Genomic DNA, 24,138 nt, shown 5'->3' with positions numbered 1-24,138 from the left:
GAGAGAGAGAGAGAGAGAGAGAGAGAGAGAGAGAGAGAGAGAGAGAGAGAGAGAGAGAGAGAAAGAAACCTCCCACCGTCATTTATTTTTTCTTTCCCAGCGCTGCGTGCTAATTATATAAAGTCATTATGCTCAGGTCTGATAGGATCCGCCCCTCCCCTCTTGGAATCAATTATTCAATGACACACCGGGACAGCCCGGGCCTGAGGTGTTTTACAATGAGCTTATTCAACTCCAAGGACACCAATTATCTCCGGGCCGCCCTGTAGTCACAGCACAGCAGATGCGCAGCACGCCTGCACAGGCGCTCGCACGTTGTTATTTTCCTAGTAATGTTTTTTTTTTTAAGTATTAATAGATAAACTAAGGCTGTAGGAATATGCAGGTCAACGCCGCTGCAGAATACAATAAAAGCCACAAGTTATAATCTCTTCACTGTAGGTGAATCTATCAGTGACAGAAATAAACAAACACTGCAACACTTAGCATTCATTGTACTGTATATATGAAACTTGTACTTTAATGAAGAGTTAGAGGAGATGCCCTCATGTCATATTAAATACATGTAAACAATTGCCTATATGCCACGGACATCCGGTCCAGCACTTTATGCCACTCCCAACACTTCCGGTTCACGGTCAACACAGTGTTAGCGAAAGATTTTTTCACCCGACAACGACTCTTAATGATCTCCACAGTACAGAATTAGCATATTACATGTACCAACATTAACACAGGAGACGTACAGGTCCAGCCAAGGGGAAAAAGAATCACTCCAAAGTGGATTAAAGCCATAAAAACAAAGGAAAGACATTTGTGTTTATGGTTCCAGAATTTAGCCTTTTTTGCTATTCTGTGGCTGCTTGTTCTGTGAATTTTTCACGTAGAACTGTGACACTTATATAGTTGGAAAGAGCAGAGTCTGGGCTTTAAATCGATGGGCTACTTGTATGATTTGGATTGTTTTCCCCGACGTTAGTGATTTGAAAACGTAATGATTATCAGGCGGAGGTTCTGCTGCTCTCGGTGTTCGTGGGGAGGAAGGGCTCGTCACTCGGCTTTAGTCTACACTGTAATATACACTCTAACAAGATTTTACTTTTGCATAAAACTCATGACAAAGTCGCATAAAAACATTTCATATAACACAAACGCGTGCACGCACACACACCTACTTTTGTACCGGCTGCTGTGTTAGCTTCCTGCTAGCTGTCGTGTGGAGGTGGTCTTTCCTCTCGGTCTTGGCAGTAAAAGGGGATAAATGTACATTTCCTTTTTGTAACCTTCGTCTTCTCATTTCTGATGCTGGCTCTTGAATATCCTCAGGTTAGAAATGCTGATTACAAACACAAGCGTGAGCTTTTAAAGATAAGTTTTCCCTGTAAAGCTATGATCCACAGCTGTCACCTCCTCATTAAGAGGAAAATGGATAAAAACTAACTACTTTATCATATCTGCTGCTTAGTGGACACAACGACACACAACAGAACTCACGTTTTATACCAGTAGATCACAGATGCTTTAACTTTTGTGACTTTTTCACGGACTAGTACTAGGAGCTAACGGTATAAACATAGGCAGTAAGCAGGGAGTGGAAGGGAGGAGCGTGGCAAGAATTTTACCGGAAATACGTCATTAAAGACCGTGGCATATAGGCTAATGTAAAAAAAAAAAGGGTTACTGTGGAAAGGTTCTGAACAATAACAACAACAACCTTTTGTAGAAAGTTCTTTGGAAGACATTAGTTTGAAGAAAAGGGGCCTGTGTTAGGGTTTGTTTTATGAGTTCTGAATTAACACCGAACACCAAGGAAGTTTTAACAGATTTATTGTAAAACTGAATGTTAGCTGGAAACGGGAAACAAGCAGTCAGCAGGTCTCGGTTCTCTGGACACAGGAGAGTGGAATTAGTGTCAGCAGTGATACTAGGAATTTGACAGATTATAAATACTGCCACTAACCTGGAGGTTCGGAGAGTGCAGCGGGAAATCCGATTGGTCTGACGTTGCGGAGTCCCGATTACGTCACTGGGGAATCCCGGAAGAGATTTCCGTGTTTCGTTAGCCGTGGTTGAACAAGCTAACTCCTTAGCTTGCAGCCTTGAGGGATCAAACTTAACTCGTTGGTCATTAAACAGTGCAGGGGTCGAATACCTGGGAGACGTGGAGCAGGGTTGTCCAGAGAGGCAAGCAGGGGTCGAGAACCAGGAAGTCCGAGAGTTCGTAGTGCCGAGAATGGAGGAGGCGAGAGGCAGGAGTCCGAGAAACAAAGCGAGGATCATTACCAGAGGAGCAGATGACTGAAGGTTTCCGACATGGGCTGAGGCGAGAGGCGATAATCCGTGGGACAAGGCGAGGGTCGAGGAGCCGAGATCAGAACAAGACAAGGGACAAGAATGCTGGTGAATCATAGGCGAGGCTGATGATAAACTGGCACTGGAGCTGTGGGAGAGTGAGGCTTAAATACACAGGACAACAGGTGAGTCGAATCAGATGATTAGCAGAGGAACTGTGAGGGGAGGGGGAAGCAGGGCTGTGACAGGAGCTGCTGAAAACATGACATGAGCTAAAACTGTAAACAAAACGAGACTAGATCCAGAAACTATGACAGCCTGATCTACTAACATCCCAAATAATAAGCACTAAATAGCACACGCAAACATAAAAATTGCATGTGGTATTAGTGAGAATGTTGCAAGCGATCTACTAAGATTGCACAAATGATAATGGTTGCAAAAAAGGTGCGGACCACCCTATTAAAATGAGGATGATTGTGCTACTGGCTGTCACCATAGAGAGTTTGGGAGAGCACAGTGTCTGGATAAGTAAAACGATGTTCAAACATGGAGTTGGAGGTCTTGGAGGAGGCAATTGATCTAGATGCAAGAAAAATCACTTTGTGGGCGCTAAACGGTTACATTTGCATGACCTCCTCTTGTTTTATAGGCTACATATTCATAAAGGTGAACACAATGGATTGTGCCTGCTATTTTGCTCATTGGACAGGTTCAATCCTCTGAGCACACAGTTAAGCTCTCTTGGACCATTCTAACATACAAAATCCACCTCAGGTGTAGTCGTGTGATGAAAATCACATAAGTTCTTTCTCAGCCTTGTGTCACCCTCCCCTCCTTGGTACAAGCCTCCAGGTGAACTTTTCACCCATCTCGCCATACAAAAGTGTTGTGTGATTGATCAGAAGTTTGTGGGCGTGCATCCAAACAACATGGATAGTTCTGAGGAGCAGCTTTCCAATGCAGTTAAAGTATGTCGATCTATATGACTCTTCCAAATACTTCCAAAAAAGATAGTCAAATGGGCAAAAACTCATGGATGGAGAGAGCACAAACCACGGAATCCATCTGCCAAAAAGCGTGATGCAGTGTTTGATTTGTGGCCAACCGTGACATGCAGTGGAATGGTGTCTCCAGCAGGAAGAAACCAAAGCTGACGTGTGCAGCAGCAGGACTCTCTGCTGGATCCAGGTGTGTTTGAAAATGAACATAAAGCATCGAGCAACTACATGACTGCACACTGTTCAGCACGTGCTGGGTCCTTCACTGGCTATCAAGTTTGCATGTTTTTATACACACAAACCTTTAGTAGATCAGGCCCAAAGAGTTTAATTCTGACCAGACTGATGAGCTAATGGCAGGTCTGGTTGAAGTGGGTCAAAGACCAAAGTGGATTGCTGCTGTCTGTTTGTGTTTCCTTGATAACTTATAAACTTTGGCATACGTTTCCCATTACGTGGTAATTTTGGCAGAAATATTGTGACACTCCAGCCAGAACTTACATCAGAAGTGCCACAGCTCACTGACCCCACTTTAACACTTGCAAATAATACATTTTAATCATTTTTTGAGACTAAAGTTACTTTTATACTACAGTAATATATTTTTCTCTTGGCCTTGCTTGAACTAGCCATTAGCTCATCAGTCCAGTCAGAATAAATCTTTATTACTCTTAACTGAGGCCATTCAAAGAGCTCTCTGTACAACAGGTAAGATACTGTTTATAACCTTTCCATAGAAGCCTGCTTCATCTGAACTATGTTGCTTTAATGCTGATATGCAAGTTAACATTCAGGTTTAACAGGGGATGAAAGCCAATTTTAGTAGTAACATTCCTTTACAGCGCTTTTAACACAAGAAGATCATTATCTAATCAAAGGTAAAATTCTTGGATGAAAAAATTTGTGTAGACCATTTTACTGTACATGTTGGCCAATTTTAATGAAACTCCAAGACAGTATTTATGGGATATACATCTACACCTGATTAACCTTTGGAGCCAATGGCCACCACAGCTAATTAACATTAATAGTTGTGAAAATGTCTGAAACTGCCATTTTTGTAGATATTTACTGTAGTAGTAGCTGAGAGTCATCCCTTTGTTTGAACTTTTGACAAGCAGCAGAGATACAGATGAAGTATTTTAGGAATTCCTTCGTTAATAACTAAAAGTATCACTTCTTAAACAGCTAAACATGATGTCTGATCTGTCCGAGTTTGTGTTGGGAGTGACTCTCCGCTACTACCACACCAAATTTTACTTATATTTTATCTATAAAATTGTCTGTAAGACCAGTTTTTTGAGTTTGCTGTGGTTGATGAGCTGTGGGAGCCAGCCTGAACTGGATTAACTCCAAACATAAATCAGCTGCAGCTGTACCTCTAATGATTACTTTCTGAGAGTTTCATTAAAACATGTCCTGCGGTTGATGAGGTCATTTGCTAACAGACAAACAGAGGCACAAACACAGACAGTACATGATCGCCCTCCTTTTATGGAGGAGGGTGGAGTCGTCACACCACCTTGAAGTGCAGAATCTTCTTTTTAAAAAGTACTTACCTGTAGTAAGGGAAATACATGGTTAAGTTTGATCATACGTCTGAAAAAGCACATCAAGTCTGGCTGTGAAAACACAAAATAACGGGAAGTGATTATTTTTATTGATTGTTTTTTCACAGTCAATCATGTCAGTGTGGGCGTATTCTTGAGAGAGCATGATAAAACCATGAATAAATCTAGATCTAGCCTGCACGTTCAATCCAAAATCTATAGGTCACTTTACTAAGAATTTATTAATAATAAAAAAAATGATCACAAGGCTTGGTCAGAGAACAGTTAAGTTCACATTGAACAGCGCAGACGTGTTATTAGTTCCTGTTGATAGATTGTCGGGACATTACAGTCATTTTTCAGAGCTTTTTTTTTTTTTTCCAAAACCAGAACTCACCGCAATCCATAAACAACGCTGCCTGCTTCCTAATAGATCATCCGGCCCTAAATCCTCCTCATTAGGCGCTGTGGCATAAACAACTGTTCTAACATGGCCCCTGGATCAGGTCACACTAATTAACCAGCACCATCGACCGACTATTCCTCATTATCCGCCCTCTCATCTGATAGTGTACAGGCCGTCAAGACAGCTAACGATCAACAGACTAATTAATCAGCCATGAGGTGCAAGTGAAGCCCTGGGTTCCTTCTTCATTTGCGAGGCACATGGGAGCTAATTAGTTCAATTATTAATGCATCTAATTAAATATTTTCTATGGGTAATCGTGGCTGCAGTCTTGTCTTCCACCGCTTGTGGGAATAAATAGATCTGTGGTACTTTTGAGCCCTTTTTTGTCCTTTATTATGACACTGTAGCTCCAACGCAACGACCAGGACTTCACATTACAAACTATTCATGGGCCCGGATCCCATTAGACTAATTGCACTAAAAGCAGTCTGCGGATGACAGTAAAGGTGAGCTGCGGTTAGGGCTCTAATTAGCAGTCTGTGGAAATCGGAAGCCTCTTTTGCCATCTGCCGCAGCTTGCCGTCGTGTCGCCTGTGTGAAAAGGGCAGAGACAAATTTAGGCATGTTTTTGCAAAAGGGCCTTTTTTGTCAGATTTAATGCCAAGAGAGGCTAGCTCACTTGGAGCACATTTCAAAGAGTAACCGCTGAGTTTAGAGGACAGAATACCAGAAAACGCAGCAAATTGTAGCACGCCACAGTTCTGCTTTAATCATAGCCTGCATTTTTTTTTTTTTTTTTTGCATTTTAAACTTGAAGAGGAATCAAGTCCTCTAAACTCTGAGCTTGCAATTCCCAGTGTTGTTAAAGGGTTTGACTGCTGCTGATATTTTTAAACAAGAGTGAGCAGAAAACCAAGGAAAACCAAAAACTGATTTACAAGATAATTGTGGGTACTGGAGCAACAATCTTACCTAATTCCATTTTAGTTGGTGTTTTGCTTTCAGCTGTGTTTATTCAACCCTTTGCTTGGGTCTTGTTGTAAGAACATGAGGTTGAATAAATGGTCACAGTGGCAATAAATGCCAAAATCTAAAAACAATTTAAAAAAGAAATGAGCAATGTAATAAAAAAATGTATCCATCCATCCATTATCTGTATCAGATATTCTTTGAATAAGTTTATTCCAATAATCAGTCTGTGAAGAACTGAAGTCACATTTAAGGGTTTGTGACTCCGTTAAAAAAACAATACTATGTATGAATTAAAAAGGCTTACAATAACTGTACAATAGAGAACCCCCTACAATTTAGCCAACCTTCCTGGATCTCTTTAGGAGTGTAGAGACACTAAAACAAAACAGTGTTTAATAATGTATTCAAGAAAAACAGAAACAGGAAGAACATGTCTTTTTTGCCCCTCCTTCCTGGTGAAAAGTGCTCCCCAGGAGAAAACCAATGGCTGTTTGAATTTCACCTTGATTAAACCAAAACCACCTGGGAAAAATCTCCCAAAGCACATGGGGTTTTATTTCCAGTAAAGCTTTAATTATTTTTGTCAGACATATCCTAATGCTTGCCAAGAATACAGTGTATTAATTGAAACCCTTATTGTGTCTCCAAGGATGATGTTGCCTCTAATCAGCCAGAATGTAGATGGATGGTCTTTGCGGGGTCTTGGCGACATCTTCAGGTGTGTATTAAGAACACAACATTGTGTATTTGTGATAGGTCTGTGGTGTACAAAACATTTGTAGTGGAGATGTGGTGATGATGGCAGTGAACTGGGGTCCTGGGTGAGGGGAGTATGATATTCAGAGACATGGGGCTAACACAGCTTAGGTGCTGAGAATATGAAGCAGAGCTAACCAAGTTGTGACATTAAACAACATAGTATAGACATGATATTGTAGTATTGTGCTAGTGTGTGTGTTACTGCATCCTGAAATGTGGCAGCAGTCTGATGAGGGCGCCAGAGAGCATTTCAGAGACATGGAAAAACATTTTAAAAAATCAACTGCATTAATCAGGTACTGAGAGAGTGGCAATGTCAAGCTTGTCTTCACACTGAAAGAGGTTTTCTGAATTTGCTGCAATCCAGTCACTCTCTACATGGTCACGTAGGTCACAAGGAACCTAATAGGGTTACCATGAACAGGGCTAAGGAGAGAAATCTTAGGATCTTTCAGAAGATGCCCCATCCCTTTACTGACACGTGTTCCAATCAACTCATATCAGGTTGTCCTTAAAGGAGCGCCTAAAATACACGGCTTAACTGAGAATGACTCTGACACAGATAAAAAAAAAGGGTAAGAGATTTTATTTACATTGGTAAGTGCTTTCTGGAGGAATCTGTAATGAGAAGGAGATCTGGTCAGCAATGGAGTTCTGTAAGAGGAACTAATGTCGAGTGTGTGAACAGGGGTCGTTGAAGAGGCAGGCACGGAGGGCAGGAGGTTTCCAGATGGTAGCTCTGTTGCAAGTTATGGTTGTTGCTGCAGGTGGATTCACGGAAAGAGAGTGACTGGATGGAGGACAAAGAGAGAGAGTTCAACTGGAAGCTCCAGGAGGTAAGTGTCACAGGTGGATCCAGGATAAGCACAGAAGAAACTGGTAGGTCTCAGGAGGATCTCAGGGGTTGTGTTTTCAGCACACAGGGGGAAAACAGTGTTACTCTGAAATCACAAAGTATATCAAAGTGAGGCTGTCACCAACAGTACCAAGGTAACTGAACCGGTCATGAGGTAAACTGAATCTCTCCCTTGTGCTTAAGTATCCTGAAGCCTCGTGAGCTGAACCGGGAGCAAGTGAGTAATCCACCCATGCCAGGTGTGAGTCAGCAGCAACAACTACCACAATCTGTACACCTCGGTCCATTCAGACGACACACAGAGACACCCCACCTCTGCAGCACCTCTGTACCTCCAAGTGAGGTATTAACACTGAAATATCAAGTATACTTTAAGTATTTTATTTACTTATTGAAGTAAACAGACATACACAGCAATAATCATGTCTTTATACCTTTTTAAAAAATCTCCAGAGCCTATAAATATCATAAGTCATGTGTCAACGTTTAGAGAGGTTTATGTTAACCCTTTCAGGTACCTGATTGTTTTGTGGCAACCAGGCTCGGGTTTATTTATTTATTTATTTATTTATTTATTTATTTATTTATTTATTTATTTATTTATTTATTAAATCTGAAGTCACATGCATGCAAATAGGAAATAAAAGCACACGCACGCTTACTTTTTGTAACATCCCAACAAAACCAAACTTTGACTTTTGAATTCAAATTAGCCACTAATGCATCATTGGTAATTTTTTCAAAACTAAAATAGACTTGATAGTTTTAGTGAAATGTGGTCTAAGTAAAAGTTGAAACTTCTAAAGACCTAAATTAATGGGGTCTTTAAAAATGATGTGGAGTGGAGGAATTACAACAAAGTTTTTAGTAGTGTATTATCATTTTCTGCTGAGTGTTCCTATTAGCAGTGCAGTGTTTTACCAAGCTGGTCAATAATGCACAGCTAAGAATGAGATTATGCCTACAAGAGCAATTGTTGGTCATTTTCTCTGTCCACACTGCAGATAGGAGAAATGCAAGCATTTGAATTTAAATTCCCACTTGAGTAGTTTCTGTCTGTCTGCTACGTATAAGTGATTCTCAGCCTTCATGCTGTCAGCTCTCTTGTTTAGTAATAATGTGGTCTGAGGTCTATCGAGTGTTGTTTAGATTCAGGTTTAAAGTTGTAAACCATTCTCAAAGAAACAAACAAACAAAAAACTTTAGCTCAAGCTCCTTACAGCAGGAAATTTCTGACTGTTACATACAGTATGTGAACAAACAAAGGTTTCTCAATTCAATTCATAAAGTCATCTAACGTCAAAACTTTAGCACCAATAAACCTGTTTAAAAACTGATTTGGGAATTTCTGCATTGCAATCATGTTAACCAAATTATAGCATATAACTTTTCAAACACTGTTGGTTTCCCTAATCTAGTATCTTTAATCTAGAGTTTGCAAAAATGTTTTGAAATGTTTGCAAGTGTTCTTAATTTCTTTGTGTAAGTTGCAGGAAACTGAACACAATGAACATTTTTAAATGGTTACAGAGTTCTTGTGGGGGTCTGGAACCTGTCTTGAATCATTCTGGATTTGTTTCTGAATCCAAAGCTTTATTTTTACTCCTGGTAAATTTGGGGCAAATTTAGCTGGGAGTTTGAACAAATGTGTCTAAATGAAAATGCATCTTTTTTCACAATTTTGTGTCTCCAACTATATAACAGCTGCAGCCCGATGAAATACAGGCTTTAGCGATGGTGCACAAGAAAACTATAGATATCATCACAAATATCTTTGACCTCCTTGTCCAGCGGATCATCTTCATTGTTCACAAGGAATGGTGGGACACTTGAGTCCTGGTGGTTACACTGCACTGCCAACCCCCAGACCATGTGTAGGTCACCTGAGGTAAAAAAGAGTCACCAGTCAGAAGAAAATGGTGAACTTCTAGAAGGCCACACTGGGGTTGCTCTGCTAAAACTGAAGCACCAGAACACCAAGTACTGGATTTCACACTTTTCACCCTCATCAACTATAAACCTGTAAGAGGAGCATGAGAGGATGCTCAGCTAATCAGCTAGTGTTTGTTGGCTTGGACTTACCACTTTGTTCCTCACACTGTCCACTGAGAGATACTTCACTACCATAATACAGAGCCGGCTCTTGGCATAGGCGAACTAGGCGGTCACCTAGAATGCCATCTGCTGGAGGGGGCGCTGAACTGCAGAAGAAAAAAAGTTGTTATTTGTAATCCCTGGTTGTAACTGTGCTCAGCTCCCCTTTCAATTAGCTTTGTCTTAAAAAAACTATAATGAAGTATTACAGGGAAAAAACTACTCTACCCATAAAACATTTTCTCCTCCCAAATGCAGCAATCGCCCCCACCCTCTCTCTCATTTGATTGACGTTGCACTGACTCATCCTGCTCTGACACTCTGACGGGGGAGGGGCTAGTAGTGCCTCTCAGGTAGCAGTTTGTGTTGACAAACTCAATAACAAAAAGTCTGTATTTTGTTATCCCGTACATGTGAACCTTTTTGGACGTTTACTTGTGTGAAAAGCCTCAAAAATCAGTAAATTTAGCAAAAAATCCATACAACTCGCACCCGGGGGTGGAGGGGGGTCAGCCTCACTTATGGACATTCCATACAAGTTGACATGTATGTTGTTATTTATTTGCTTTCTGGGAAAGCAAATAAATTTAAGTTTTCCAAAGTACCTTACACTGTAAAACTTGTTTTTAGGGGTTCAAATTGGGGTGGATGGGACATAGTTCAGGGGGTGGGGTTTGCCTTCAACTCGCCTAGGGAACCAAAATGGCTAGAGCCAGCACTGAAGTAATACAGGTCCTTCTCAAAAAATTAGCATATTGTCATAAAGTTCATTGTTTTCTGTAATGTACTGATAAACATTAAACTTTCAAATATTTAGATTCATTGCACACCAATTGAAGTAGTTCAAGCCTTTTATTGTTTTAAAATTGATGATTTTGGCAAAAAAGTAAAAAAAAATCAAAAATCCCTTTCTCAAAAAATTAGCATATCATGAAAAGGCTCTCTAAACGACTTATTAACCTAATCATCTGAATCAACGATTTAACTCTAAACACCTGCAAAAGTTTCCTGAGGCTTTTAAAAACTCCCAGCCTGGTTCATTACTCAAAACCACAATCATGGGTMAGACTGCTGACCTGACTGCTGTCCAGAAGGCCATCATTGACACCCTCAAGCAAGAGGGTAAGACACAGAAAGACATTTCTGAACCAATAGGCTGTTCCCAGAGTGCTGTATCAAGGCACCTCAGTGGGAAGTCTGTGGGAAGGAAAAAGTGTGGCAGAAAACGCTGCACAACGAGAAGAGGTGACCGGACCCTGAGGAAGATTGTGGAGAAGGATCGATTCCAGACCTTGGTGGACCTGCAGAAGCAGTGGACTGCGTCTGGAGTACAAACTTCCAGAGCCACCGTGCACAGGCGTGTGCAGGAAATGGGCTACAGGTGCCTCATTCCCCAGGTCAAGCCACTTTTGAACCAGAAACAGCAGCAGAAGTGCCTGACCTGGGCTACAGAGAAGCAGCACTGGACTGTTGCTCAGTGGTCCAAAGCACTTTTTTCAGATGAAAGCAAATTTTGCATGTCATTCAGAAATCAAGGATCCAGAGTCTGGAGGAAGACTGGGGAGAAGGAAATGCCAAAATGCCTGAAGTCCAGTGTCAAGTACCCACAGTCAGTGATGGTCTGGGGTGCCATGTCAGCTGCTGGTGTTGGTCCACTGTGTTTTATCAAGGGCAGGGTCAATGCAGCTATCAGGAGATTTTGGAGCACTTCATGCTTCCATCTGCTAAAAAGCTTTATGGAAATGAAGATTTCATTTTCAGCACGACCTGGCACCTGCTCACAGTGCCAAAACCACTGGTAAATGGTTTACTGACCATGGTATTACTGGGCTCAACTGGCCTGCCAACTCTCCTGACCTGAACCCCAGAGAGAATCTGTGGGATATTATGAAGAGAAAGTTGAGAGACACAAGACCCAACACTCTGGATGAGCTTAAGACCCAAGACCCAACACTCTGGATGAGCTTAAGACACAAGACCCAACACTCTGGATGAGCTTAAGGCCGCTATCGAAGCATCCTGGGCCTCCATAACACCTCAGCAGTGCCACAGGCTGATTGCCTGCATGCCACATTGAAGCAGTCATTTCTGTAAAATGATTCCCGACCAAGTATTGAGTGCATAACTGAACCTAATTATTTGAAGGTTGACTTTTTTACATTAAAAACACTTTTCTTTTATTGGTCGGATGAAATAGGCTAATTTTTTGAGATAGGGATTTTTGATTTTTCTTTACTTATTTGCCTAAATCATCAATATTAAAACAATAAAATGCTTGAACTACTTCAGTTGGTGTGCAATGAATCTAAAATATATGAAAGTTCAACGTTTATCAGTACATTACAGAAAATAATGAACTTCATCACAATATGCTAATTTTTTGAGAAGGACCTGTACAACCCATCTGGTCCATGTACACCCAGACTGAGAGTTAGGTTTGTGGGTACTGGACTTCTTGGGCTTTATCACACAGATGCTGCTTCAAAGGTTTCAGACCTTTAGGTTTTCAGCCAGCTAACGAGCAGAGGATTAGCACCTTCAGGTTTGAGAATGTAGTCTGTATTCTGAAAAGGTGAGTTTTTATTGTTGACACATAATTGCTATATTGTGTCAAGTGGAGCATTTTAAGTTACGCCAGATCTCATTCACAAATAGAAAACAAGTGGCGCCATAAACTGGTGATATAAATGGATTAGATCATTTCTGGTCTATGGTCACAAGCTGCAAGTAAAAGGCAAAATATGCTTCATCAGAAGACAAATAAATATTTAGATGGATGGAAGGATAGGAAGATGGATGGATAGATGGATGAGTGAACAGTTTATTGGATGTAAAGACATTTAGCAGCATTAAAGTCATGATGAAATGATTTTTTTCCACATGATTTTAACTGGTTTTACTAAAACATAATTTTGTTTATTAAGTTACATTTCAACACAGAGATAGGACACTGTATGCATATTTGGACAAATTAAACCTTTTTGCAATGTCTATAATCTTCTAAACAAAGAGGATTACATTGTAGAAACGTACACAAACTCTATGTGTACGGACACAACTGAACATAAACATTTCCATAAATTCAGTTTTTTCTTGTGTAAATGGACATGAGCTCTCTGTTGCGGATAACAGAGTTTAGAAAGCCACAATGCAATATTACCGTAAATGCAATTGCAGACTGAAGTTATTCGCTGACTTCTGGCAGCACTGGTTTTTATACTAACATCTTAGAAAAAGTGCATACACTGCAAGACTTCAGCTTTAGTGTAACAGGAGAAAGCAGAACACCAAGCGGACCATGAACAGTTCAGATAACATATGGGAATGATTACAAGTCCTGCCAGTTCCTAAATTAGGTTTTAAAATGCTGTTTATTGAATGATTATGAAGCCAACTGAAACGGCTCCAAAGGGCTGATTGTTCAATTCATGTCACCAAACCATCACACCACTGGCCCTTTTGTAAACCTGGCTACATATTCCTCACATACTTTAATCACAGATCCACATCAATAATGAATGTGTGCTCATTAACATAAAAGTTAAGCACAAGTCAAACAAAGGCATAAGTGGTGACATCACAATTTCCAGTCAGTCAAAACAGTACAAGTGAAGGTCGTCAGACAAAGATGCATCATAGACAATATAACCATTGTAATACAGTCACATGACCTGTCAACAAATGCAGTTTTCTTTCTTTTCCACCACTTGTAAAGTGAACAAGCAACTCTTGCATGCACTTGTGCACTTACAGATCAAACAAATTCATGTTTTCTGACGTACCTTATCTGTAATGTGGTTCATTTTGATTGTTCTGCCTGTGTGATTAATGTGTGATAGAAGGCAGAAACAACCTATAGTTTTACTGTGTTAATGTGTCACTTTTACCTTTGAAGTCTTTATTGCCAGTCTTTCTGTGTTTGTCTGTGTCTCTTTCCTGTCCCCACAAAACCAGACAGTCGAGGCAGATAGCTGCCTGTCCTGAGCCTGGTTCTGGTTCTGTTGGAGTTTTCTTCCTGTTAAAAGGGAGTTTTTTCCTCTCCACTGCTGTGCTGCTCAAGATGGGAGACTGTGATGGACTGAAGATTCAACACAATCTGCTGGCTTCTTTAGAATTTTTTTTTTTGTGTACCGTGCCCTGAGACGACATGTGTTGTGACTATGTAAATAAACTGAATTGAATTGAATTATTAGAAAAGACATGTTGGATCACTGCACAGCCACAACCGATGAGAAGCGAGTGAGGAACCATCTGATGTTCATAAACTGTTCCTGTTCTAGCATGGGCCCATTTCTGTGGAGGTTCACGACTCAGGAAGCCAGCCAATCATTTGTCAGTCAGACTAAGCTGCTGAGTTTTAGATTGGAGTGGGGATGTGCTCACCAGCTGTGAGATTAAGGGAGACTGATCGATGGCCTTTCTGATTGGCTCTCGGGGTGTTTCCGCAGCATCCAGTCCCCTCGCCATCGCTGGTTGCTCCCGGCCGAGCCAAAAGCAATTCTTCCTCCACACAGGGGCCAAATAAGATCACTGACCTGAAGCTATGAGGCCATGCCCGAAGCCTCCGTCCCCATCCTCCTGCATTCCTCATTTCTCTGGATAAAATAATAGAAGAGAAGGGGGAGAGATGATAAAATAAAGCAGATTTGGGGCTTATAAATGAAAAGCGTTTAACGTTTCAGTTATCGTGCAGTTTTTTTGGGCATGTTTGGCACCAAATCCTTATGAATTTCTGTTTTGATCTATCTAGATTACCTGTCAGTCTCAGTGTGAAGCTATGATGTTTTTTCTTACAGTTTGTCTGTAGGTGGAGCTCTTTCTTTTCCTCTTCTTAAACATAGCCACTACTGCCAAACTCCTCTGTGTATTTAAAGCAAACTGCAGTAGCTGCAGTGAAAATGTAAAATGCATGAATTCCTGCACAGCACAGGGACATTTTTTTAAATAGACAAAAAAGTACTTCACGAGTGAGTTAGAAAGAAAAAAATCTACAGCATGAACAGGGCTGCTCACAAAAGACTGCCAGCAAATGTCTAAAGATTCAGTTTGTGTGTGATGAGTAATTTATAAAGTAGTGATGGAAAAAACAAACAAAAAATGAAACTGAATATTTGACCAGGAGAAAACATGTTCACCTTGTTCATTTTAAGAGACAAATCAATTTAAGATGGCCATAAAAGAACTTGGTCAACACAAAAATATAAAAGGTATTGAACTTGATTTGATGTGATTTACGAGACTCTGCTTTTATTGCTCCTATAAATCTTTCATGGCTAATATAATTTATTTTACTAGACAAATATCACAAAAATGTTTTTCAGTCAAACCCCAAATTTTCTGTTCACATCAGGTCTGGACTTCACCTCTGCCATTCCAGAACATTCACCTTGTTGTCTCTGTGTTCAATGCTTCCAGTCAGCTGCGTTTCCATTGCACATGTGCACATAACTGATAAAGAAGACTGGTTCTGTTCTGGGGACGACTGTGGAATCTCTGGAGATGAAGGTGCAAAGAAGGATTTTACATAAAATCAAGAACATTGTGGACAACCCTGACCATCCTCTTCATCAGACTGTCATAGAAAGACAAAGTGTCTTCAGTCTGAGGCTTCTTCAACTTCGCTGTAATACAGACCGCTACAGAAGATCTTTCCTGCCCACAGCCATCAGCATCTACAATAAGTTTTTAATTAAATGAGTTACAACAACACCTAATTTCCCTCTGGGATCAATAAAGTATTTTTGAATTAAATTGAATTGAAATAACTTTGTTGATATTCTATTAATGTCGAAAAATACAGTTTTGCAACTGCGGTGTTTCCATTACGTAAGAAATGCTATTAAAGTCACACATGAATACGTTTGTTCTCGTGATAAGTCATTACAAACATGGTGGCCATAGATGTAAACACAAGTGTTTTCATTGCAGTTTTGCAAAATACACCAATTTCGATACGGCCAAAAAACCACCTCATCCTAGTGCAAAAACATTTTGTCAAAAAAAATGAGTTTTTTCGAAAGTGACGTGTTTCCATTGAGCAAATTTATTTTCGAAATTCTAATTTGCGCATTTTCGTGGTCAATGGAAATGCAGTTACTGTCTTGTTGGAAATTAAATCTTTTCACAAGTCTTCCAGGGCTGACTCCTAAGAAACATCCCCTTAGTATGATGCTGCCACCGCCCTGCTCAACAATGGGTATTTCATTTCCACCAAACATGACATCTTGACCTAAAAGCTCAAAATTCAATCTCATCCAGGGGCGGTTCTAGGGGCAGGGCCACAGGGGCACTCTTCTGTCCTTGCCCCAAGAACAATGATGGTGGCTGCTGCTCCACTTCCAACCACCAGTGGCACCAGTGAGTCATACAGGAAAGTCCAGCATGAAGCAAGTTTTCATAAGACTTTATGTAAACTTGATATATTTATGTACAGTAAAAAATCATGTCAAATTGTTAAGGAGAATTTACTGTGCAAGTCTTAGTGTTTGAACATGTGATGGATCAAATGTATAAACCTTACAAAAACTGGGGATTTGTGTGTACGGATGTTGAACAAATTCTTGGCCCCTCAATGAATATTGTGGCCCCTTGATGGCCCCTTACACTGACAAATCCTTGATCCACCACTGACCAGAACACAGAACTTTCTTTCACAAGTGCAGCGAGTCATTCACATGCCCTTTTCAAAACTATTGTGAAGATTTACAATGCATTTTCTTTAACAGAGTCTTTTTCTTTGCCACTGTGAAGCTAAAGGGCTCGACACATGGGAGGCGACTTCGCTCGCTCTCCATTCATTTCCTATGGAGCCTGTGCGGTGAGGCGACAATCGCGTGCCCTCCTCCGGCCAAGCGACCGGCGAAAATAGTGCATGTGAAATTTCGCACTCATACACGTAGACGTGCACACGCGAGCTTACGACGCGACATATGAAAGTTGAAAAATGTTCAACTTTTGTCGCTGTCGCTTAGCGTACAACCAATCAGCGAGGGTTTCATTGGCTGACCAATGAGAGGAGAGTATGCTACACACTGCAGTTAGCTAACACTTTCACCAAGTGATTACTAAAAAGGTTTGTGGGAATTTATTGGCACCAGGGTGAAGTTTATGGTAAGTTTTTCCTCATAAAACTGTATCTTGATGTGCGTTTGTTTTTCAATATCATTAGCATCGCAAGATTTGTTTAGTTTACACGTCCGTAATGCACACCCGCCTTCAGAGTCAAGAACCAATCAAATTTTGTGAAGACAAACGATCTGAGAGCGCGATACGCTGCAATCGCTATCGTGTCCCATGTGTCGGGTTTCACCCTGGCTGCGATGACAGCCGTTAATCGCTGAAGTTTGTCGCTGCCCGTGTGTTGAGCCCTTTAGAGTGGTGAAAAACCTGGGCAGTTGTTGTATGTCTCTCCCATCTCTCACACCTGACCCTGTCTGTGACCTCTTCTAGTCACTCAGTTTGTGAGGAAAGTCTGCACTTGGTAGATGTACACATGTCCCATATTCCTTAAAGTTTGGTTGATGAGTGTTACAGAACTCTTGGGGAAGTTTAAGGCCTTGGAAATCCTTTTGCATCCCCCCCAGCAGTTCAACGGGCCTGAACTCATTAGATCTTAGACCTGAACATCTGTTCTGCCCTCTAGTGGAAATGTTCAGAAACGTCATTTTGTTTTTGAAAACCTGGGTGAATTCATCACGTTTTTAAGCCTCCACTCCTGCTATTTTTAGCACAAGCATACAGGAAATCCCTCCTTTCCAAAGGCTTTCATGTAATGTCTCGTCTCATGTTCATCAAATTAACATTAACTCCGAGCGTCTGCGTAGTCCCCCCCCCACCCCCGCACACACCCAAAAATAATGAAAACAGTCATCTCATTATACAATGTTTGGCTTTAATTTCCTCCAGAAAACCCCAATGTTTTTAAAGTTCTTATAAAAAGAACATTCATCCACAAACACTTTATATAAGAGTTGTTTTTTCATGGTGTGTGGTGCATTCTTTGTGTGACATAATGGCAGCTCAGAAAAAATAAATAAAATTCAGTGATGTCGGAGTTCATGTTCTTAAAAGCGAGTTTTGAAATGTAAGTCTGTGGAAGGGTAATAAACAAGTAATATCTTACCTGTTATGGATAGTTCTTTGACCTTTACAAAGATCCATGCCACTACTTCTAGAGTCAGGCAACATGGGTTACAGCTGGTGCAAACTTTTAGTTTCTGAATAGTTATTTACAGAATTTAGCAAGCATGGATATAACAACACTTTTAACACTTTAGCTCTGCTTGATGCACTTCCAGCATGGATTTCATAAGTTTGCTCAAATAACCAATGTAATGTAACATTAATGGAGATGTATAAGTTTAAGCACTAATATTTGACTAAACAACTACAGTATATTACGGTAAACACTGGTGCTGTTTAAGGATGGCAGTTACCCACTCTAAACGTGTTGATGAGCTCATACCTTCTTGTCAAAACGTCAAGGTAGATTGCTGCTGTTTTAAATAATATCAGTGTTCAAAGTTCAATAGTGGGTCATGTAAAAGATGTTCTTTAAATCATTGCATTTAACTGATATTTAAAAAAACTTCAGTGAAGCTGTTTCAGGACAGCAGCTCTTACAGCATTCAGACTAGATGTTAGCTTGTCAATCTTTGTAAAAAAAAGTTTTTTTCAAACTAAGTTGGTTTAAAGAGGTGCTGCATGTTTCAATAAAACTGATCCCAAACTGACTGTGATCATCAAACGTGCTCAACAGATTGATGATCAGGGGTGTGTGTTTAGTTTTTGTTGTTACACATTTTATTACACTTGGGAATGAAATACAGAGCATGACAAGAAAGAAATGTTGATGTCTGCCTGAGATCAAACCCTGTCTCAGTCCATTCCAAATGTACAACTTTCTGAAAGTTTTATTTGAGTCAGTTCAGTGGTTCATCAGATATTTTGCTAACAGACAAACAAAGTTGTTTGTTACACATTTTATCACGCTTTGGAATGAATTACAAAGCGTAAATAAAATGAAGCAAACTCTAGTTGTTTTTCAGTCTATTATATAAACTTTATTAATAATATTCTGTCAAAAAATACATCAAAACCAGCTGTTTCTTTCCATCAGTCCATCCAGTGGCTCTATACTCTCTCTTAAAGATGGTGAGATTCTAGCAGGTTACCTGTATCTAACTGATCTAACATAAAATACATAAAATAAATAAAACATCACCAACTGAAATAAAGAGCTGTGTTGAAATTTGCACAGAATGCTGACCCAACAGACAAATATAGATAAATCTGAATGGGATAACTTTGGAATCATGTGTCGTAGTTCTCTCTGTTTTTCACTCAGCGTGATGCGATGTCGGCCAGATGTTAGTAACAAGCAGTGATGATGAAGAGTCTGTGTGAAACAAGAGTTAGCCCGACTCGAACATTTCTGTCAACAGAGAAATCAACAGTTTTCAGTCACGTCTGACTTCGTAGCTAAAGATGAAGACATTAACAGCCTGTTGAGTGAGAAACAGATTTATTTCAGGTGCTTTTATAAATGAAAAATACAGCAATGTAACAGAGAGATACTTTAACAGAGTTTACTGCAGGTACTTTCACTGTGCATTAAAAATATTAAAATACTGAAATACTTGACAAACTGTTTGTGGTTTACGTGTTTTTCATTTTTTAAATTGTAATTAAGATACCATTATCATTACCATTATAATGAGAACCTTTATACAACACAACTTTTTTTCCCATTCCAGAACAACAATTGAGACTTTAAAGTGTAACTACCTCAAAAAGATCTTATTGGAAAAATTGTGTTTATGCGTGAACAAGCTCCCAGTTGTACTAGATGGCTCTCCAGCTACAGTCTTTAAGACCTATTGTTGCCTGGATTGTTATGAATTTGGAAAACCTCCTTTACATTGAAGGTCACCATGACTCTGCTGCCTTCTTGTTGCTCAACAAAAAGGACATTGCTGTTGTGCTTCCCCATGACACTCCCCTGCACCTCACTACACACTATATCAGCAACACGTTTCCATGATGATACTACCTACCATGTATGCTCACAATCAGACCAAAGCCTGGTATCACCTTGGCACGGCTCACTTGGACCAAGTCAAGACGCAGATAATGGCTAATAGAACATGACATGCTAGTGTAAGAAAATGTGTTTATACTGAAAGGAGAGACACGAACCAGGAGACAAATTCAGATTTAGACTTGAATATTTAATTGCAAACAATGAAGTCATACACATACTTTCAGCTGAGCCAAAATACAGACCTGTATTAGTCTCAGGATATCTCAGAAGAAAAGGTTTAAGCGTTGGTCTGTTGGTGATAAGGTGCATATTAACTAACCTTGTCTTTTTAAAAGCACACTCTGTTTTACTAGTACAATACCACGATCATGAGAATGTCTGACTATGTGTCTGACTTTGCCACGATCACAGGTGTAGGGTAGCACGGTCCCAACAACTACCGGCAATCTGCAACGGTTCACGTGGACCTCCTGTCATGAAAGGGCAGCCATCATTGCCACTGTGCTTCACTCAAATCCCTGATATGCTGCCAGCATAATCACTACACAGTTTCTAAAGTAGTTTTGTACCTGCGCAAAACCCTCTAAGGCCATCACGCTCTATGACACATATGACAGCACACTGCATCCCAAAGACCCATCCAAGACCCGGCAGGAACCAGGTTCTGGCTGATTTTTAAATATTGCAGTGGGATCAAAATTCAGTTTGCAGAAGGCCTAACTAAAACATACAAAAAAGAAGGATTTTGAAAAGTTTGATGTGAAAATAAACATTTTAGTTAACAAGTATAACTTCTAAAGCTCTTGTAATGTGGATAATACATGGCTGCTTTAGCTGTTCAGCTCATTGTAAATATGTTGCTATGCTAATGTAAAAAAACGTTTTTTTTGCAAAACAAATCTACATATAAAGATCTAATCAACCATTGACATCCACATAACCAAGGAGTCACTTTCTTTGTAATCAACAGTTCTGATAAGTTAGTACAGAAAGCAACATGTCCACTCCCCACAGCTGACATCCACTGGGGACGTCACACCGACTTCCTTCGTTTGCCAAACACGTTGTTGATGAGTTTGGCCATGGACTTGGAGCCACTGTAGCGCCGCCGGTCGGCTCGGTACTTGAGGTGCTCCATTACCTGCCGGATGAGCTGCGTGAAAAGGTTGGCAATGTCCTGGTAGCTCTCAGCCGCCGAGACCTCCTGGAAGTTACAGCGGTTCTCCTGCGCCAGGCAGCGGCCTTCCTCCTCTTGCACCTGACGGGCATGGCACAAGTCCTGCTTGTTGCCCACAAGACACACAGGAACATCCGTGTCCCTGAAACAAAAAGAAACGTTAGTGTGGAAAGACCAAGCACAGGGGATAAATGCCCTTGGACAAACGTCCCGATGCATTCTCAATAATAAACATTCCTCCATACAAAACATCCCAATCATGCATGTAGGAAGATGACAAATAAATGTAACTTTTTCCAAGGGTCTAGCAAGGTTGAGTCAGGTTCTCTGGATGGGTTCTTCTTTGTTGAAACATTTCGTCTTTTATCCAAAAGACTTCTTTAGTCAGAGGAGTTGCAGGCAAACTCTGACAAGTACCTAGTGGAACCCCCCACCCCCCCAACCCATTTAACAATGGGCAGTTTCTTTTCGGTTTTCAGTTTCTTCCTTTATTCCTCTCTCAAATCAACATTTCTCCTGATCAAGGATGTGAATGTCTTCATCCCTGAAAGAGTGACAGCTGGCCTGCAGATGAGTGTAAACTGCAGAGTCCTTGACTGATGATGTTGCTCTTCTGTGTTGGACCATCATTTTGAACAGTGGCTGCTTTGTTTTCCCGATATATAGCTGGTTTACAGTCCTCCTGGCATTAAACAGCATACACAACATTGCTTTGTTTGGACTGGGGTACCGGACCTTTCACTATGAACTCCACTATGTGAAGGTACTGCTTATAAAAAGGGCGCCCAAACATTTTCCCCAAGAGGGTCAAAATTAGAATCTATCTGTGGCTGCAGGCCAAATGCAGTAATATAATGCATGAAATACAAATACTTCTTTTAGTAAAGTCCTTTATCTTGTAACAATTAAGCTAGCAAGCCAGTGTGGTGGCCTGTCTTTGTTTTAGTCTGTGCATTTGGAGAAAGTCTGCCTTACATTCAAGTAGCAAAAGTTCATGGGAAATTTCATAAATTGATAAAATATGAGTTTTTCTGGCCTTGTAAAATGTGCAAATCTACATGTGTGGTTAAATCTAATCTAAATGTCACTTGTTACTTGTATTTCAGGTTTCATGTTTAATCGTAACATATTAAAGGGCCAATGTCATGTAAAATCAACTTTTTTGAGTTTTATATCATGGTATAATGTTATATTCTAATAAAAAAAAAACATGTCCAAAGCCTTGCTTTGACTCATTCATGCATGTTTGAGTAATCCTGCAGTGTTATTAGGAAGTCATGCTGAGGAGCAAAACGACAGGTGGGGACCAGAAACACCTTTTGGGACCAGAAACGCCCCTGGGACGTGTCTTTAAGCCGAACTTCCTCATCATGGAGCACACCTCCCACCCTCCACCCCACACACCCCGCCCATGACTCCTGCAGGCTCTTGGCAGTAACAGAGCAAAGTGAAAGTGAAACTTAACTGTCTGCTGGTCTTAACACTACTTCTCACTCAGTGAAGCTCTTTTCAGATTCAAAATACCTTTGAAGAAATGTATTTTTAGATGCCAAGTAAACTGCATCATAGAGTGTGCGCGACGCAACCCCACCCCCTACACTGAAATGGGTGGAACAGAAGCAGAAGGAGGTTCTTAAAGAGACAGAGGCCAATTTCAAGGCATTTAGAAGAGGAAGTGATGAGAAGATAAGTTTATTGTCTATTTAAACATAAAAACAGCATTTAATAACAACTAAAAGGTGACATAGATACCTTATTATGGTATAGTATTTAAATGTATGCCTGAGAAACACATAGAATTGCCCCTTTAAAGATAAAGTCAGCGCCACAAGTAAAAACTATCTGCACAACAGTTCCTTACATAGTCATCGAGCCAAAGGGTGAAATGATCAAGTGGAAATACTGTTTCTACACAAGACAACAGGTTACAACAGTTGTTTGTGTAAAAGACAAAATATTTCTACCTTATTAGACCCTTGGACAAATTTAAATTTACTTTTTATTTGCATCTTCCTGCATGATTGGGATGTTTTGTGTGGAGAAATGTTGCTAACATGATCTTTTTCTACACATTTTCTGCTAATTTTGAAATTCTTTCAGATGGATCCACTCTGCAATACAAATCTGTCTTCTGAGGGTAAAACACGTGTTTTTGTTGTCATAACATACAAATAATTCACTCTCTGCTCTCCTTATCTCAACTACAAGTAAGTGAACACCTTGTACTCCCTAAAACCACGCTGCACTCCTCTTCTCTTTTATTTTGCAGGATGTCTTGGCACAGACAAGACAGTCTGACAGATGTGGATGGCTTATTTTTTTTCAGCACATCAGATTCTGTAGATGCCTGTGTTGTTTGCAGCAAGCCCCTCACTCGTCATCATAAATCTTTAATCAGAAGGCTCCGTCAGAACTCCCAGCATTCCTTCAGCTCAAACCTGCACAAAGATCCCTGTTCAGCCTCAAAGCAATGAGGACACTTTGTTTTCTGCTGTCTTTCTTCCAGGGTTACAGTAAGTTTCTTGGAGATGTTGATTATGCACAGAAATTCCTTGCTTTAATATTTTCTCTTCAACTGAGGGTCTGCCTGAGAGCTGCAATCATTTACACGCTCATTCTCTGGATTTTTCAGATATAGTTTTTCAGTTTTAGCTGTCATGAAGAAGGCTTGTTTTTCGTTTAGAGACACATTTTGAGCTGTTTCTGTGCTGTGGTGAAAATCACACTGTTAGACTATAAAAATGATAAAAATTCCAACAAAATCTTAGAAAACACTTTTTTTTCTAAAGCACAAACACAACTCAATGTTTGTCAGATTGTTTATTGTTTCATATTGTTTTTACAGTTGTAATTGTTCTTAATTTTGTGTATTTTTCAAATGTTTTTATCCCTCATTTTGTGGTTTTAATTGTCTTTTAAGACCACAAAAAATAATTGTTTTAACTTTCTGGCATCCAAGTACTTTAAATGGATCTATGTATATATA

The 24,138-nt window shown here is 40.2% G+C and overlaps 1 protein-coding gene and 1 long non-coding RNA gene across 2 annotated transcripts in view; both read right to left on the bottom strand.

The window, feature by feature from the left end:
* Positions 1–1,810: 1,810 nt before the first annotated feature.
* On the bottom strand, positions 1,811–2,608 carry LOC106531069 (uncharacterized). The gene is made up of 2 exons (XR_001311859.1): positions 1,961–2,608; positions 1,811–1,886 (listed from the first exon to the last, which is right to left on the bottom strand). It is a non-coding gene; the product is annotated as an uncharacterized LOC106531069 (long non-coding RNA).
* Positions 2,609–19,439: 16,831 nt separating this feature from the next.
* The window catches only part of rerglb (RERG/RAS-like b), a gene marked incomplete at its 5' end in the record, with an annotated part of 18,526 nt that continues 13,827 nt past the window's right edge, over positions 19,440–24,138 (bottom strand). The window contains 1 exon segment of the mRNA XM_014026828.1: positions 19,440–21,294. Coding sequence (XP_013882282.1) covers positions 21,009–21,294 — 286 coding nt within the window. The 3' untranslated portion in view covers positions 19,440–21,008.

The sequence above is a fragment of the Austrofundulus limnaeus genome, unplaced genomic scaffold (genome assembly GCF_001266775.1).
Source record: "Austrofundulus limnaeus strain Quisiro unplaced genomic scaffold, Austrofundulus_limnaeus-1.0 Scaffold593, whole genome shotgun sequence".
NCBI lineage: Eukaryota > Metazoa > Chordata > Actinopteri > Cyprinodontiformes > Rivulidae > Austrofundulus > Austrofundulus limnaeus.
The sequence above is the reverse complement of the archived record's forward strand: the minus strand, read 5'-3'. Positions and strand labels throughout refer to the sequence as shown.